Source organism: Rhinolophus sinicus, chromosome 14 (assembly GCF_057876585.1).
Source record: "Rhinolophus sinicus isolate RSI-liver-muscle chromosome 14, RSI-T2T, whole genome shotgun sequence".
NCBI lineage: Eukaryota > Metazoa > Chordata > Mammalia > Chiroptera > Rhinolophidae > Rhinolophus > Rhinolophus sinicus.
The window spans coordinates 32247859-32262770 of NC_142514.1; the positions used below are offsets into that span (position 1 = coordinate 32247859).

At 40.4% G+C, this 14912-nt stretch overlaps 1 protein-coding gene across 2 annotated transcripts in view; it reads left to right on the forward strand.

Annotated features, from left to right (window-relative positions):
• NASP (nuclear autoantigenic sperm protein) overlaps nt 1–14591 on the forward strand; it is a 30444-nt gene extending 15853 nt beyond the window's left edge. Inside the window, exons 3-15 of one of the 2 annotated variants that reach the window (XM_019749401.3) lie at nt 1197–1307; nt 3357–3437; nt 4246–4355; nt 5040–6053; nt 9582–9661; nt 10037–10122; nt 10235–10308; nt 10653–10841; nt 10953–11119; nt 11832–11888; nt 12164–12241; nt 13095–13223; nt 13716–14591. In XM_019749401.3, coding sequence (XP_019604960.2) covers nt 1197–1307; nt 3357–3437; nt 4246–4355; nt 5040–6053; nt 9582–9661; nt 10037–10122; nt 10235–10308; nt 10653–10841; nt 10953–11119; nt 11832–11888; nt 12164–12241; nt 13095–13223; nt 13716–13796 — 2257 coding nt within the window. In that variant the 3' untranslated portion in view covers nt 13797–14591. The remainder of the gene's footprint in view (nt 1–1196; nt 1308–3356; nt 3438–4245; nt 4356–5039; nt 6054–9581; nt 9662–10036; nt 10123–10234; nt 10309–10652; nt 10842–10952; nt 11120–11831; nt 11889–12163; nt 12242–13094; nt 13224–13715) is intronic. The other variant, XM_019749402.2, reaches the window with a different exon arrangement.
• The last annotated feature ends 321 nt before the right edge of the window (nt 14592–14912 follow it).

The window sequence follows — 14912 nt, forward strand, 5'->3', positions numbered from 1 at the left end:
TCTGTCATATTTAAGAGGTATTTGCTAAACTTAAAAGTTAATCAAGATTTTCTTCAATATTCTACAAGTTTTAAAATCTTAGATTTAGAAAGTCTATAATCTGTTTACGTTAATTTTGGCTTAGGACCTTGTCAGAATTTCAGTTGGCCACAGTGAATCTTTTTGTATTCTGTTCCATTTGATCTTTTTGCTTTTATTTATGCTATTACCACATTGTCTTGATCTTTAAATCACTGCCTTTTGTCCTGTTTGCCTAAATGTTTCTTGATTTAAGTTTTCTTTTAGCTAGTACAACTTGCTGTATGAATTTATGGTTCTTTTTTTTTTTCTTTTTTAAGTTTTTATTGGGGAAGGGGAACAGGACTTTATTGGGGAACAGTGTGTACTTCCAGGACTTTTTTCCAAGTCAAGTTGTTGTCCTTTCAGTCTTAGTTGTGGAGGGTGCAGCTCAGCTCCAGGTCCAGTTACTGTTGTTAGTTGCAGGGGGCGCAGCCCATGATCCCTTGCGGGAGTCCAACCGGCAACCTTGTAGTTGAGAGGACGCGCTCCAACCAAGTAAGCCATCCAGGAGCTCAGCGGCAACTCAGCTCAAGGTGCCGTGTTCAATTTTAGTTGCAGGGGGTGCTGCCCACCATCCCTTGCGGGACTCGAGGAATCGAACTGGCAACCTTGTGGTTGAGAGCCCGCGCTCCAACCAAGCCATCCAGGAGCTCAGCGGCAACTCAGCTCAAGGTGCCATGTTCAATCTTAGTTGCAGGGGGCGGAGCCCACCTTCCCTTGCGGGACTCGAGGAATTGAACCAGCAACCTTGTGGTTGAGAGCCCACTGGCCCATGTGGGAATCGAACAAGCAGCCTTCGGAGTTAGGGGCACAGAGTTCCAACCACCTGAGCTACCGGGCCGGCCCCTACGGTTCTTTTATAATTATTTTTATTTGTTGCTTAATTAGCAACTATTTATAGTAACATACAATATAGGCTTTGTGAGCAGATAAACTTTTAAGAGAAAATATTCTAGTCAAGCTTTGAAAATGTTGCCTTTGAGATTTCTTTTGCTTTTGTAGTGATAAATGTGAGTTAGCTAAGCCTTGCCAGTGTAGTTCACAGGCTTAAAGAAATTATGGTTTAAATGTAGCAGGTATTCAAAAAATGTTGACTTAAAAAAATTTGACACTTGAAAAAAATCTTTTTCTTCCAGTTTGGATGTGGATAGTGAAGCTAAGAAACTATTGGGTTTAGGACAGAAACATCTGGTGATGGGGGATATTCCAGCAGCTGTCAATGCATTCCAGGAAGCAGCTAGTCTTTTGTAAGTACTGTGTTTTGCCATGATGTGATATATGTTCCTAATAAATTTGAATCATAAAAAGTTGTGTTTTGGGGAAAAGGACTAAAGTGCAAGAGTTTAAAAAGATGATTATTTTTCATGTACAAGTTTATTTCTATAACTAAAACTTACATATGTACGAGTATGTAGGTTTTATAGAGCAATTTGAGCCTTTGATTTTTCCGAGTAACGTAATTTGTTTTCTGGTCATCACTCATTAGGGTGACCAACTTGTCCTGGTTTGTTCTGGAAGTTTTCTAGTTTCAGCACTGGAAGTACTATGTCGGGGGAAATGCCTCAATCCCAAGCAAGCCATGATTGGTTACCCTATCACTAATATTATTATTGGCACAGTATTTTTCATAGATTCTTAGTATCTTTGTTATGTTGTAACTGCTAGGAAGTTTAGGAAGTTGGTAGTTACCACCAGGTTACCATATATATAATATCTATATCTTGGGGAAACAGGTTGGCTTTAGTGCCTCAAAATTGATTTATTTTAGTCAAAGACTTGAATGTACCACTGTACTTTCAGAGCGAAAAAGTGTAAATTAAATATTCAAGTAATAGCCTTTCAGCCTATGAGTTGGTTTGAGCTAGTTTCCTCTAAGATAACTTTTACCAATAGCAACTGAAGTTAGTTATGTTTCTTAATTGGTTGATTGGATTATATACAGTTGTATTGAAGAAATTTTCCTTATAAAAGAAAAGCTTATAGTAAAGCTGGGTTTCAGGTTTGAGGCTCATTGTGATTAAAAGCCTTCTTCATTCCTTCTATTCAGTCAGTCAGGTCATAGCAGTCCATTCTTTTTCCAACCTCTCACTTCCCTTTCCAACATCTAGAACAGAATCTTATTCCTGGATGCATCTGATTCCTGGCCAGCCTCATCTGCAGTAAACTTATCTGATTCCTGGTTAGCCTCTGGCCTCTTCATTTGTCACTACCCATGTCTGAAGAACTGGTATTCAGTGGTGTGCTGGGGTAGAGCCCACATTTTATCTAATGCTAGGTATTTAGGTATTTTGTATAAAATTTTATGGTTATCTTACAATGTAAAATGTTAAAAATCTAAGTAATATTAAGCACAAAGAAACACACTTAGCTTCCTCTAGATTCCTGAAGCGATTGGTATTTTTACTTTCCAGCCATTAAAGGAATTTAGGAGGAAAATTGGGGATGCAGTATTCTAATCTAGTAGATTACCCTTAAACATGGTCTTCATCATAATACTTCCTGCTTTGTTTCTTTAGTTACTCTCACTAGACTCTCAGGCTGGTAGTTGACCTGACTTTGCATGACTTCTGCCAATCCTTTATGCCATGAAAAGCAGTCTCCTTACTTTACTTAAAGTACCTCCTCTTTCCCTTTGATCACACTTGTGTGATTTTTCACCTTCCCTCTTCCCTGTCTAGATATTAATAGCTAAAACATATATAGTGATATCTGTATTTCTAAGCATTGTTTTAAATGCTTTTATATACATTAACTCCTGCAGTAGCTCTTTGAGCAGTTCTTAACATTTCCATTTTGCAGATGAGAAAACTGAGGCACTGTGAGTTAACTTGACTAAGGCTATACAGCTGGTTAAAGGTTAGAGGTGGGATTTGATCCGAGGCATTCTGGCTCCAGAGACCATGCTCTTCACTGTGTCATGATGCCTTTCCATGGACCTTACTCATCCTTTAGGTCTCAGCCAAAGGTCCTCTAACTATTCTGGCACACATAGACACCCATCTTGTAGCGGAAGACGTACCTGTTAATGTAGTTTGGCTCTTACATTATATATGGTAACTAGCAAATCTATGTCATTTAGAATATACAACATATAGATGAAGAACAGGCAGTATTCATGCATTGTTTCTCAGGTCAATGTCCTTTTGATATTGATTAGAAAGCAAGACGGAGAGGAGAGTATTGGTTTCTTAGAAGGATGTGTTACTGGAGAAATGTCATTTTATAACTAAAGAACTAGAAATAAATGTTTTAGGCTAGATGTTAATTCAGATCTTAAATGTTTATTCTCTTTGTAGAGGTAAGAAGTATGGAGAGACAGCTAATGAGTGTGGAGAAGCTTTCTTTTTCTATGGGAAATCACTTCTGGAGTTGGCAAGGTATGTCTTTCAAGCTGCAGTTTATAAGTATGATGTTTTGTATCACGATAATGGTCTATTTAAAACGAGCATGAAATATTGATGGAAGTTTTGAAAGGCACTGATGCAAAGAGTAAAGTTATATACATAGTTTTTGTTTTGAATTTGGGGTTATTAGAAACAGACCTTTCCATTAGTGAACAGTCAATAATTTAGCAGAGTCCAGTGTAGAGAGAGAACCTTTAAAAAGCACCCTCAGCTAGTCTAAAATATTCATCCTTAGCAAGGACTGAATGAAGGACAATTTGAAAGCACTAGAAAGTGAGAATGTCTAGTAAATAAGACTCATAAGTAGTCTTAACTGTTGGGAAGTTGTGTTTTTCACCAAAATTTATTAATAACCAGAATAAAATACATTGAGGTTACACAAAACCAGCAAATTATCCGCGATCTATTTAATCTGAGTTCTGGTAAGTTTTCCAGTTTTGTAGAGCATTCTGATGATTTCATGAAAACCTTGCCAGAATGTGTTTGGCCAATTAGGGAAATGTGAGTGGATGTGAAGTTTGGGAGATAATGGCCCTACTTAAAGGAAATCTCTAGTGATCTTGTTCTTTTGATGAGTCATCTGAAGGGTTTGCTTATTTCCTTAACTGCTCTCACAGCCTTAATTTATATTAGAAGTTTTGCAGGAGTACTTACAGTTTTATATTCTCTGCATTTGCGTACCCTTCTGTTGCGTTTATAATAAGACTAAAATTTCTGTCTTTCAAAAATTGTTAGGTTCTAGCCATCATACCTTTGGTACTGTTTCCTTTTGTTCTCCTAGAATGGAGAATGGTGTGTTGGGAAATGCCCTGGAAGGTGTGCATGTAGAAGAGGAGGAAGGAGAAAAAACAGAAGAAGAATCTCTGGTAGAAAATAATGATAACATAGATGGTATGTGGAGTTGCATGTGGCATTCAAGAGATGCGACGTATATTTCTTGTGTACAAGTGATGGAAATAGGGCTCTTCTTATCCTGTACGGTCACTCTAAGATGCTTGGGTGATACGTACATCTGGTGGAGACTGCAGTGGAGGTAGCTGATTAGTAAAATTGACTGCAGGCTTTTGTGAAAGGATAATTTCCCAAATAAATCTGTTGTTTAAATTGATGTTGTAAATATTACAGTAACCCTAAACATATTTCTGATGCAAAGTTTTAAGTCTTTGCAGCTCAGTTATTTTAATAGCAATGCTAACAGAGTCCTTTTACATTTTTTGTGTATAAGAAAATTAAATTTCTAAGCTGAGTTTGGCTTCTAGAATTTTACATATCAGATGGAGGTCTATAATGTTTGGAGAATATTAAGCTTGGCATCTCTACCTAACTGATAATCAGAATGCTCAAGTAAAACAATACCTAATTTAAGGAGCTTGGGTTTCTTTCGCTATAAGTTGCTTTGCTAGCTGGGACTTATCCCTTTGCTTTTCTCAAAGGGGCAGATAATTTATAGGCCATCTGCTAAAACTTAAACCAGGCTATTTGAGGGTTTAAAAGGAATGTATTTTTAGTTTCCATTTATGCTTTTATCATTAAACTCGAAGACATGTTTATGCTTCATGTTCTTTAACCATGTAGAGGAAGCAAGGGAAGAGTTGAGAGAACAGGTTTATGACGCCATGGGAGAAAAAGAAGAAGCAAAAAAACCAGACGACAAGTCTCTGGTAAAGCCTGAAATTGATAAAGAACAGGAGACTGAAATGGAGAAGGGTGGAAGAGAAGATATGGATATAAGTGAGCCTGCAGAGGCAGAGGAAAAAGTTGAATCAACCCCAGATCAGTTAACTGAAACCACTGAAGAGGCAAAAGGAGCAGCAGCACCAGAAGAACTGAATGAAGCTGAGGCTGCTTCTGGGAAGCCAGAGCAAGAAGCACCAGATGCTGAGGAGGGAAAATCGATTTCTGCAACTGACATCCAAGAAGAGTACAGAGAAAAAGGAGGCCAGGAGAAGCAGGGAGAAGTAATTGTGAGCATAGAGGAGGAGTCAAAAGAAGCTTCAGAAGAGCGGTCTGTTGTGACTCTAGAAAAGCAGGGCACTGCAGTGGAGGTAGAAGCAGAGCCTATAGATCCAACAGTCAGTCCAGTGGATGTGGGTGGGGATGAGCCAAAGGAGCAGGTAGCTGCCTCTGAAAACGAGCCAGGAAAAGCTGTTCTTGAGCAGCTGGTAGGGCAAGAAGTGCCTCCTGCTGAAGAGTCACCAGAGGTGACACCGGAGGCTGCAGAGGCCTCAGCTGCAAAAGCTGGGTCAGAAGTCTCTGAGAAGCCCGGGCAGGAGGCCACATTTCTCCCTAAAGATGATGCAGTGAATGGACTCTTAGCTGCAGGAGATCAGACTCCTATTGAACCAGAGACTAATGCAGAAGGTTTGGCAGAAACAAAAGATTGCTCAGGACTAGAGGAGAAGGTCAGGGCAGAGTTGGTTCCTAATCAGGAGGAGACTAAGCTGTCCGTAGAAGAGTCTGGGGCAGCTGGAGATGGGGTTGAGACCAAGGTAGCCCAGGGGGCTACTGAGAAATCCCATGAAGACAAAGCTAAGATAGCTGCTAATGAAGAAACACAAGAGAGAGAAGAACAGATGAAAGAGGGTGAAGGTAACCGGGATATGCAAGAGCTGCAGTGGGTGGAGTACATTCTGGATTTGACTCACTAATCCTGGGTAAAAGTCAGCCTTCCATTCAGGATTTTCCGTCTGCCTTTGGATTAGGAAAGGGCTAATGAAAATGGGGCTAGTTTAAGAAGGTTCTGATAAGTTGAGCAAGTTAAATCAAAAGCAAGTCGTCTTTAGCTGGCTTATAAACTAATGCTTTTACTAACTGCAGAATAGGCCTCTGATTTCTGAGACTTGGCTAGCTCTCAGTAACTTGCTGTACCAAACTAGCCAGTAAAGATGGATTGGGGGGGGGGGGGAGGTAGGGAAACAGTGGGCTAGGCTGGCAGAGAATGCTGAATGGATGTTCACTTGCATGCCTCTGGATTGTTTTTACTGTTCACACAGTTCCTTTTTCTCTGCTTTAGGAAGCAGGATAAGAGCAGTAGAATCCACTGAATTGGTACACTTTAAGCAGGCATGCCATTTAAATGAAGACAGTTAGCCCTTGAATGTTGTATCACCAGAGTGAAAGAATTCTGGTGATTTTTTAATTTTAGTCTGCAGGAAGTATTTAGAGGCTTATTCATATTAGTTAAATTAGCCTCCTCCAAAAAATTAAAAAGCTTAACCATTAGCCCTCTTGCTGCTTTCTCCCCTCATTTCATGCTTGCTTTGGCTGCTAAACTGAAATTTTTGGTACTTAAAACATAAAGTGTGGATGCTTTCTTTGTAAAGTATTTAGCCTTAACTGTGATTCAATTTCATCAAGATATATAAGCCTCTAATTAGTAATTACATAATTGGCACGTCTGAATTGAGTTGTACTGTCATTTGAGGATTCTACTGTCTAAAGATTTATCTAACGTTGGTATTAATAACCACAGGTATATACCAGTTAATCATTATTACTTGATATAATTGACAGACTACTTCAAGAGTTCCCGAAAGTTTTAGATTTTCAAAGACTCATTATCAGTATTTCAGCTCATTCTGGTAAACTTCCTTCTACCTATGTGCAGGTCCCTGCACTCCAGCCAGCACAGGCGTGGTAAACGAAAGTGAATTGGCTACATGGTAGCACCATTGGGCTGCTGATGGGCTTTAGAAATTCTTTATGGAAAAAGCACACAACTGAATTCCTCAACTTAATTAAAAAAAAAACTCCCATGTCTTGTTCTTTATTGATAGTGAGCAAGAATAGTAAAAAGCTCTGCTGGCTCTCTTAAGTTGGACTCAAAATCATAAGCTACAGTAGAGATGTCATATTTCTCCAGTTTGTTCAAAACCTATTCAATTGGATCACAAGTAACATTCATTGTTAGTGCTCTCCCACATACATTACTTTTGTTTCCAAACGCTAGATCTGACTTGAATGTATTGTTCTTTCCAATGAATCTCACACTGAGAAAAGCAACTTTTATCCTTCTTTCCTTTATTTACCTCATATCAGGAATTCACGTGGCAAGACTAGCCTGCAGAAATCTTGTCAGTGGTTCTCTCTTAAAACCCTATTTCCTACCACCGCTTGGACTGTCCATATCCCTGATAAAGATCATTGGTCTTTCTTTCTAATTGTTAGGCTAGATATGATTGGTAAGTGAACAAAATTTTAATAGTGTAAGCAGAAAGCTCAGTCATGCTCAGATAAGCTCTCCTGGTCAATCTGTCTTGGTTACCTGACTTTATCCTGTGGGAGTGCTAGAAAACAGAATCAGCAGATTGCTTTTACTTTGCCATTAAGTGTCATTCTTGTGGTTTGCACTGCTCTGTACCCATATTGTTCTGAAGAGGCTATAAGATCAGAGAAATAGTATAAAACAGTGTCTCATTTCTCTGAAGGATAATAATAGGCATACCACAAAGAGTCCAATTTTAAAGAAGCTTGGAAAATATTTTAACAGCTCTCATGGACAACAGGGCATTTCCATTAATACCTGGTACAGGTTATCAGGTTACAAAGTGTTGTTTAAAGTAATGGCTTTCTCATTAACCTAGCTCCCTCCCTCTCCACCATTCCATAAAGGTGGTGCAGATTCCTCAAGAAAAACAGTGTTTTCTCAGACTAAAGAATTCTATTTAACAAATTTGATGTAAAACTGCAAATAATAGATATTATATCACATTAAATGTCATCTTCTAACATTCTGGTATGAGTAGGAACAGATACCAGATCATTTAGAACAGTGTCTAGAATAACAATGCCCATTTTGTCAATTTCTCCTGCAAATTGAGAAAGTAGTGGTTTTTTGAGTCTGTTAAAAGAATACGCAGATCTGCTTCACCTGACTTGAATATCTGCTGGAGGATGGACTTCATCGTCAGAGTCAATAAAACCACACAGCTAGTCTAACAAAAGGGAACTAAGTACACAAACCACTTGAAAATTTAGGTATGGAAAGATAATGGTGTGTGGTGGTGGGTATTTGTATTTCAGAAGTACTAAATTACATAGTCAATAGGAGAGAAGTGAGCCACTTGGTAAAACAGGGCTTGTTCACTATGGAGGTTAATTAGCTACTTATAATTGACTCTTAGAGGATGACTTTAGTTTGTCCTACTTGATAATACATAAAAATTTTATGTGCCTGTTCTCATCCGGAAGCAATATTGCTAGACTGATAAAAGTCCTTTTTAACCTGACTTCATGGCTCTTAGGCCTAATTTTCATATTTATATTCTCATGGTAGGTTGTTAGGAGACAAAGACAATATTTGAGCTCTTTTGCTTGTGTTAAAAATGCTTAATGACAGAGATCACAGGTAGGCACATTATATCCAATTCGTTAATTGTACCCCTAAAAGCCCATTTTAATCACGACATTCTGAACTTTGGTGTGTAGAGCTATTTATTAGCAACCTGTCCTTAAATCCCGTTTTCTTGTGAGTGTATGTCAATATGGTAAAATATGGTGTCAGTATGGCTGCAGATTTTAACATGGTACTGGAGTGAAATAACTGGTGGTGGTACTGTTCACTCAAATTCTGTACATGCTCGAGCTGGCTGGAGTCTGTGGCATGCTCATTGGTGAGAGTAAGGGCTATGCTTTTCTTTCCATATGTTGTGGGAAAGCTAGTCTCTTGGGCATTCTTGCTCTGAATGGACTGGAGTATTTTAACTTTTGGTACTTTCTCAGTCTGTGATTAGTATTATCTAACAAGTAATCTAAAGGCACCAGAGAAACTGGCTTAAGGATGCCTCCAGTTGCTTCTGAGTAGATGGGAGCTTCTAGCCGGTGAATAAGAGGCAGTAGCTAATCTGTCTTCATCTGAAAGATGCGGGTTGACTTTTAGGAGAAACACTCAGCCTTTTGATTGTTGAAGATCTGAACCATAGACACTGTAAGATTACCCAATATTAGAGTGTAATCACTGGCCTTACATTTATATCGAGTTCAAATGTGACTGATGTGGCTTAGCATCTGGCCTGTCCTACCTCAGAATATAGGTTATTTCACAGATATTTATTGGAATCTCTGACTAGTCAGAAGATAGCCTTAGTATTATCAATACTGAGGAATTTTTGCTTGTAGAAACTGAGGGCTCAGAAGAGGAGGATAAAGAAAATGACAAGGCTGAAGAAACACCCAATGAGTCAGTTCTTGAAAACAAGGTAAATGATTACTTGTTCTGTATCATTGTCTGCTTTCTTATGTAGGACTGTGGCTTACTAGTATAGGTGTGATTATTATAGATAGCTATTTCTTGGTTAGGGATTGGGGATCCTTTATTCATGCCTAGAATGGAAAGATCCATTTGCTCTCAGGGACCCAACACTTCATTTTAAATATCACTGACAAAGGCGATGACTTGGAGTAGAAACTTTGTAGGGACCCATTGTCTAGGTGGTTTTAGGGAGAAAGTCTGAATTTTGAATCCTGTATCAGGTTTTTGTTGTTTTAAGCCATACTGAATGGTATATTTAGGTTTGTAATCTAAAGATGCCTGTCTTGTACTTCTAATGCCAATTATTTGAATGTATTTTTAGTCTCTTCAAGAAAATGAAGAAGAGGAGATTGGGAACCTAGAGCTTGCCTGGGATATGCTGGATTTAGCAAAGATCATTTTTAAAAGGTAAAACTTGGTGATTCTAGCTAGGCTCAGGTTGGGAGCTGGGTGGCTGAAAATAGAAACCAATTAGGGTTGGACAAATGCTTTTAAGGTTTCTGATCATCTTTCCTTTTAGGCAAGAAACAAAAGAAGCTCAGCTTTATGCTGCACAGGCACATCTTAAACTCGGAGAAGTTAGTGTTGAATCTGGTAATACATTTTCCATTTTTCTCTCCTAATGTTCCCCCCCCCTCATCTTTTTCAAATTCTTTAACATCAAGCTTGATTGATCATAAATTGTGCACAGTTGGCTTTTAAAAGACTGTAGGTTTGGGTTCCCTGCAGTCCCTAGGACCATGAACAGTCTCCTCTGAATGATACTCTGATCAAGTCTTTTATGAGTTTGTTGTTGTTTTTAAAATATAATCAAGGGTCCTAGAGATGCTACAAAGAGATGTAAAACAGGCGTGTTCCACAGAATGGTCTGAAATTCAAAAGTACTGGACTAGAATACTAATTGCTGTTCGCTTGCTTGCTGTTTTTCTCTTCATTAGAGAATTATGTCCAAGCTGTGGAGGAGTTCCAGGCTTGCCTAAACCTACAAGAGCAGTATCTGGAAGCCCATGACCGGCTCCTTGCAGAGACCCACTACCAGCTGGGCTTGGCCTATGGGTATAACTCTCAGTATGATGAGGCAGTGGCACAGTTCAGCAGATCTATTGAAGTCATTGAGAAAAGAATGGGTGAGTTAGCACCAGCTGTTTTCACGATCTTGATGGATCCAGTTATTGACAAGGTTAAAAAGTGGATCCAGTTGTGGTAACTTACTGATCACTTCAGCCTGTTCTTTGTAGCTGTACTAAATGAGCAGATGAAGGAGGCTGAAGGCTCACCTACTGAATATGAAAAAGAAATTGAGGAGCTAAAGGAACTGCTGCCTGAAATTAGAGAGAAGATAGAAGATGCAAAGGAGTCCCAGCGTAGTGGGAATGTAGCCGAATTGGCTCTGAAGGCAACTCTGGTTGGTTTGGTTTCCTTTTGAAGTTTGATAATAGCGTGTTCAACTGTCTTTGAAGGCATCATGATATTGGTGTTCTGTTTGCTAGGACTCTTAGTTACAAATTGATTTCCAGGGAGTTGCAGGTCAGTTAGAATGTTAGAGCACTAGTTCTTCCTGTAGATTGTGTGTACAATGCTGAAGAGAATACGCTTGGGAGCCAGACTCTGAGTTTGACTTCTCTCTTTGCTACTTACTGTGTGTAACCATGGGCCTATTAACATTTCTTTGCCTTAGTTGACTCATCTGTAAAATGGGGATGATAGTATCTGTATGTTAAAATTCTTCTGATGGTATAAGACAAACAGTATTTGCATAACAATAGTAAACTATTGCTTCCATCACTTCGAACTCCTCTATAAATTAGTGAGGTATTAAAGCTTTTAACCCCGGATTGCCTGGCTCTGCTTTTGGGTGCTAGGGTGTAAGCTCTCTTTCTACACTGCAGGGGATGATAGGGTACAGAGGGTTTAGTTTAATACCTACACTCTGCCTGTATGCTAGGTGGGGGGTGGCAGGTGGCCCTATGGGTAGAGGTGGTTGGACAGTGTTGCTGTTCTATGGAGGCCACTAGTATTTGAGGTCTTAGTAAGTTGCTGGGATGGTGGGGACCTGTTGTAGGACTGACTTGGTGGATTCTATCCTGGGACCCACTGGGGTTTGTCATCTTTCACAGGTAGAGAGTTCGACTTCAGGTTTCACTCCTAGTGGAGGAGGCTCTTCAGTCTCCATGGTGAGTATTCAGGTGATTGATTTTTATTGGGGAACTGTTTTTCTAGGATCCATCAGTTCCATGTCAAGTTGTTTTCAATTTAGTTGTGGAGGGTGCAGCCACTGGCCCATGTGGGAATTGAAACGGCAACCCTGCCTGGTGTTATGAGCACTGCGCCTGAGCCACTGAGATAACCGGTCGCCCCTGATTTATTTTTTTTGGTCACTTAATATTAGGTCTCACTGTTTGTCTCATATATAGCTGTACAATGCTAACGAAGGCTTCCTTTTTGCCAGATTGCCAGTAGAAGGCAAACAGATGGTGCTTCCTCATCAAATTGTGTGACCGATATTTCCCACCTTGTCAGAAAGAAGGTAAATCCACATGCAGTCATTTCTCTTTTTTTTCTTTCTTTTTTGCTCCAAATAATGCATGAGGAGTACCTTTCCTAATAACTGGGTGCAAAGGTATTTGCAAAGGTGGTAATGATTTGCGAGTGAAGGTAGTTTTACTTGAATATCTCTTACAGAACAACTCTTGCTCAAGCACTGTCAGGAGAGCTGCTGGGGAGGATTGGTCAGATCAGCGCCCCCCTTAGGAAGCTGGCAGGTTTTCTTTGACAGTAATTCATTCATTCATTCAGCAGACCTGCTAATACCGTGTTTCCCCAAAAATAAGACCTAGCTGGACAATCATCACCTCTAATGTATTTTTTGGTGCAAAAATTAATGTAAGACCCAGTCTTATTTTCCTATAATATAAGACTGGGTCTTATGTAAGACCCAGTCTTATTTTAATTTTTGCTCTAAAAGACACATTAGAGGTGATTGTCCGGCTAGGTCTTATTTTTGGGGAAACATGGTAACTTGAATTCCTGTGAGTCTGCCTTCTGCCTATGTTTGTGATAGTTTTTTTCTCTTGTGGGAGAGTCTTAACTACTTTATTTCCTGATTCAAATGTAGGATTTCAAACTTGTGGTTTGGTTATTGTTCAGATCTACTCCTCACCCCACCGTTCCATTAGTGAGGCTGAATTTGTATGTAGGGCCAGACCGATTTATTCTGCAGAGTACAGGTTGGCTTCTCCTCCTGTGGCTAGGGAGAGACCCTTAGAGCTGTGAATCCTGTTTAGGATCTTTGCACCATGGGGAAGAGGGGTTAAGGAAGTGTTTTTGTCCTTTTAAAAACATTAAGCACTTTTGTGAAGACTTCATAATTATATCTTTAGAGGAAACCAGAGGAAGAGAGTCCCCGGAAAGATGATGCAAAGAAAGCCAAGCAAGAGCTGGAGGTGAATGGAGGCAGTGGGGATGCAGTCTCCTGTGGAAATGAAGTTTCGGAAAACATGGAGGAGGAGGTGGGCAGTTAAAGCAGGGCTTGGACTCGTGCCTCATTTCCCCTTGTTCTCAGGGCTTGGGGAAACCAGTTCTCCCAAGTGCATGTTCCCCACCTTGGGCCTGTTTGGATTACTTGAGTACAACCCTCATTAAAACAATGAAGTTGTGCAGGAAACAGTTTGGTTATGGAATGCAGGATGTCTCTCTGACAAATGTAACCTATATACATACCACAGGTCCCGCTCTAACGAATGTATGAGAAAACAATCGGCAAGATCATTGGGTCACTTCTGCTTGCTCCTTCCCTTGTAATGTATCAGCAATGGCTCTGTCAGCCCTATTACAGAGAATTTAAGAAATGGCTTTCTACTTTGGTCATTGCCCTGTTAGTGTAGGGAGCAAAGTGGAACTTAAGGACGTGCGTTTACTTCCTCTGAGGCCTACTTAGTTGTGTAAGCTAGAATGGCTTAAAGTAGGGTCACTTATGCCCAGGCTCCCTATTTATCTTCCAGGCTGAGAATCAGGCTGAAAGCCGGGCAGCAGTGGAGGGGACAGTGGAGGCTGGAGCTACAGTTGAAAGCACTGCATGTTAAGAGGGAGCAGAGCCTTCCTCCCAAGGGAAAGTGTTTTGTATATAATGTATTTTTTCACTTTTGGGGGATTCTTTTTGTATAACTTCAATAAAGATTGTAAGCAAAGGTTGAGGCTTTGATGATTTTTTTCTTAAATATTGGCTGAATCTGTGCCTTGGAGCACTCCGTGTTTTATATAGTGGCCAAAGGTACTTCCTCCCCTTCTGTACTGGTCTCTGTGGAAAATTCTGATTCAAATACCTGTCTGTTTAATGTGGAGCTGATCAAACCAAGTGTGGCTGCCGGCCCTTCGTCTTCCAATGGTGCTATATTTTTTCCGTTTCAAGTACTTGACTGAACCCAGCTGTCTTGCAAACTTTCAGTGGTGCTGTCCCTGGATGGGGGCTACAGAAACAAGACTTGGTGAAGATCTTGCTCTTTGGTGCTGATACTGTGTTACGGACTCTGAGCTGATGACAGCCTTTAAACCAGGCCTTGGGTGGTACCTGTGTTTTGTCTACCCAGTCTCCAACGGGGCCCATGATTCTGTCTTGGAAAAAAAACTCTGAAGAAAATGGGGGTGGAGCAGGTGTGATCCTCGAGGGAAACTGGTGTGCTGATTGTAGAGAATTGCGATTTCTGGTTTGACAGTGGCTGAGGGGCTGACTGTGATGGACACTGTGGTTGGAAGAATTTGGGGAGGCTGGCTGGTGGAGTTATATTGTTTTCTGTACAGAAAGTTTGAATTATATCAACACTTGGAATTGTTACCTGTCTGCAGTTTTGACTTCTCAAATAAAGATGCTACAAAGCGCTTCTGGTCTAGATTTGTGTTTAAAGATCGTAGAGTGGGATCCTGGGCCGCCTGGAGCATTTCTGTGTGGGACGTGTGGTTGGAAGGCGGAACCTGGCCAGCAGTTCTGGCTGCCCTGTCTAAGGGTGCTGGTCTCAGGACACTGGTACTAACGCCATGCCGTGGGCCCTCACCGGTGTCCAAGGTCCAGGGCTAGTGTGAGACTGACTGAGCCGCCTCTGACCTGATCCTTAGTTGAATAACCTGTGTGAACCAGATTCTGAATTCCAAACAGTGCCTGGCCTACATTACCCAAGGGGATTTAATAATTCTGACCCCTACAG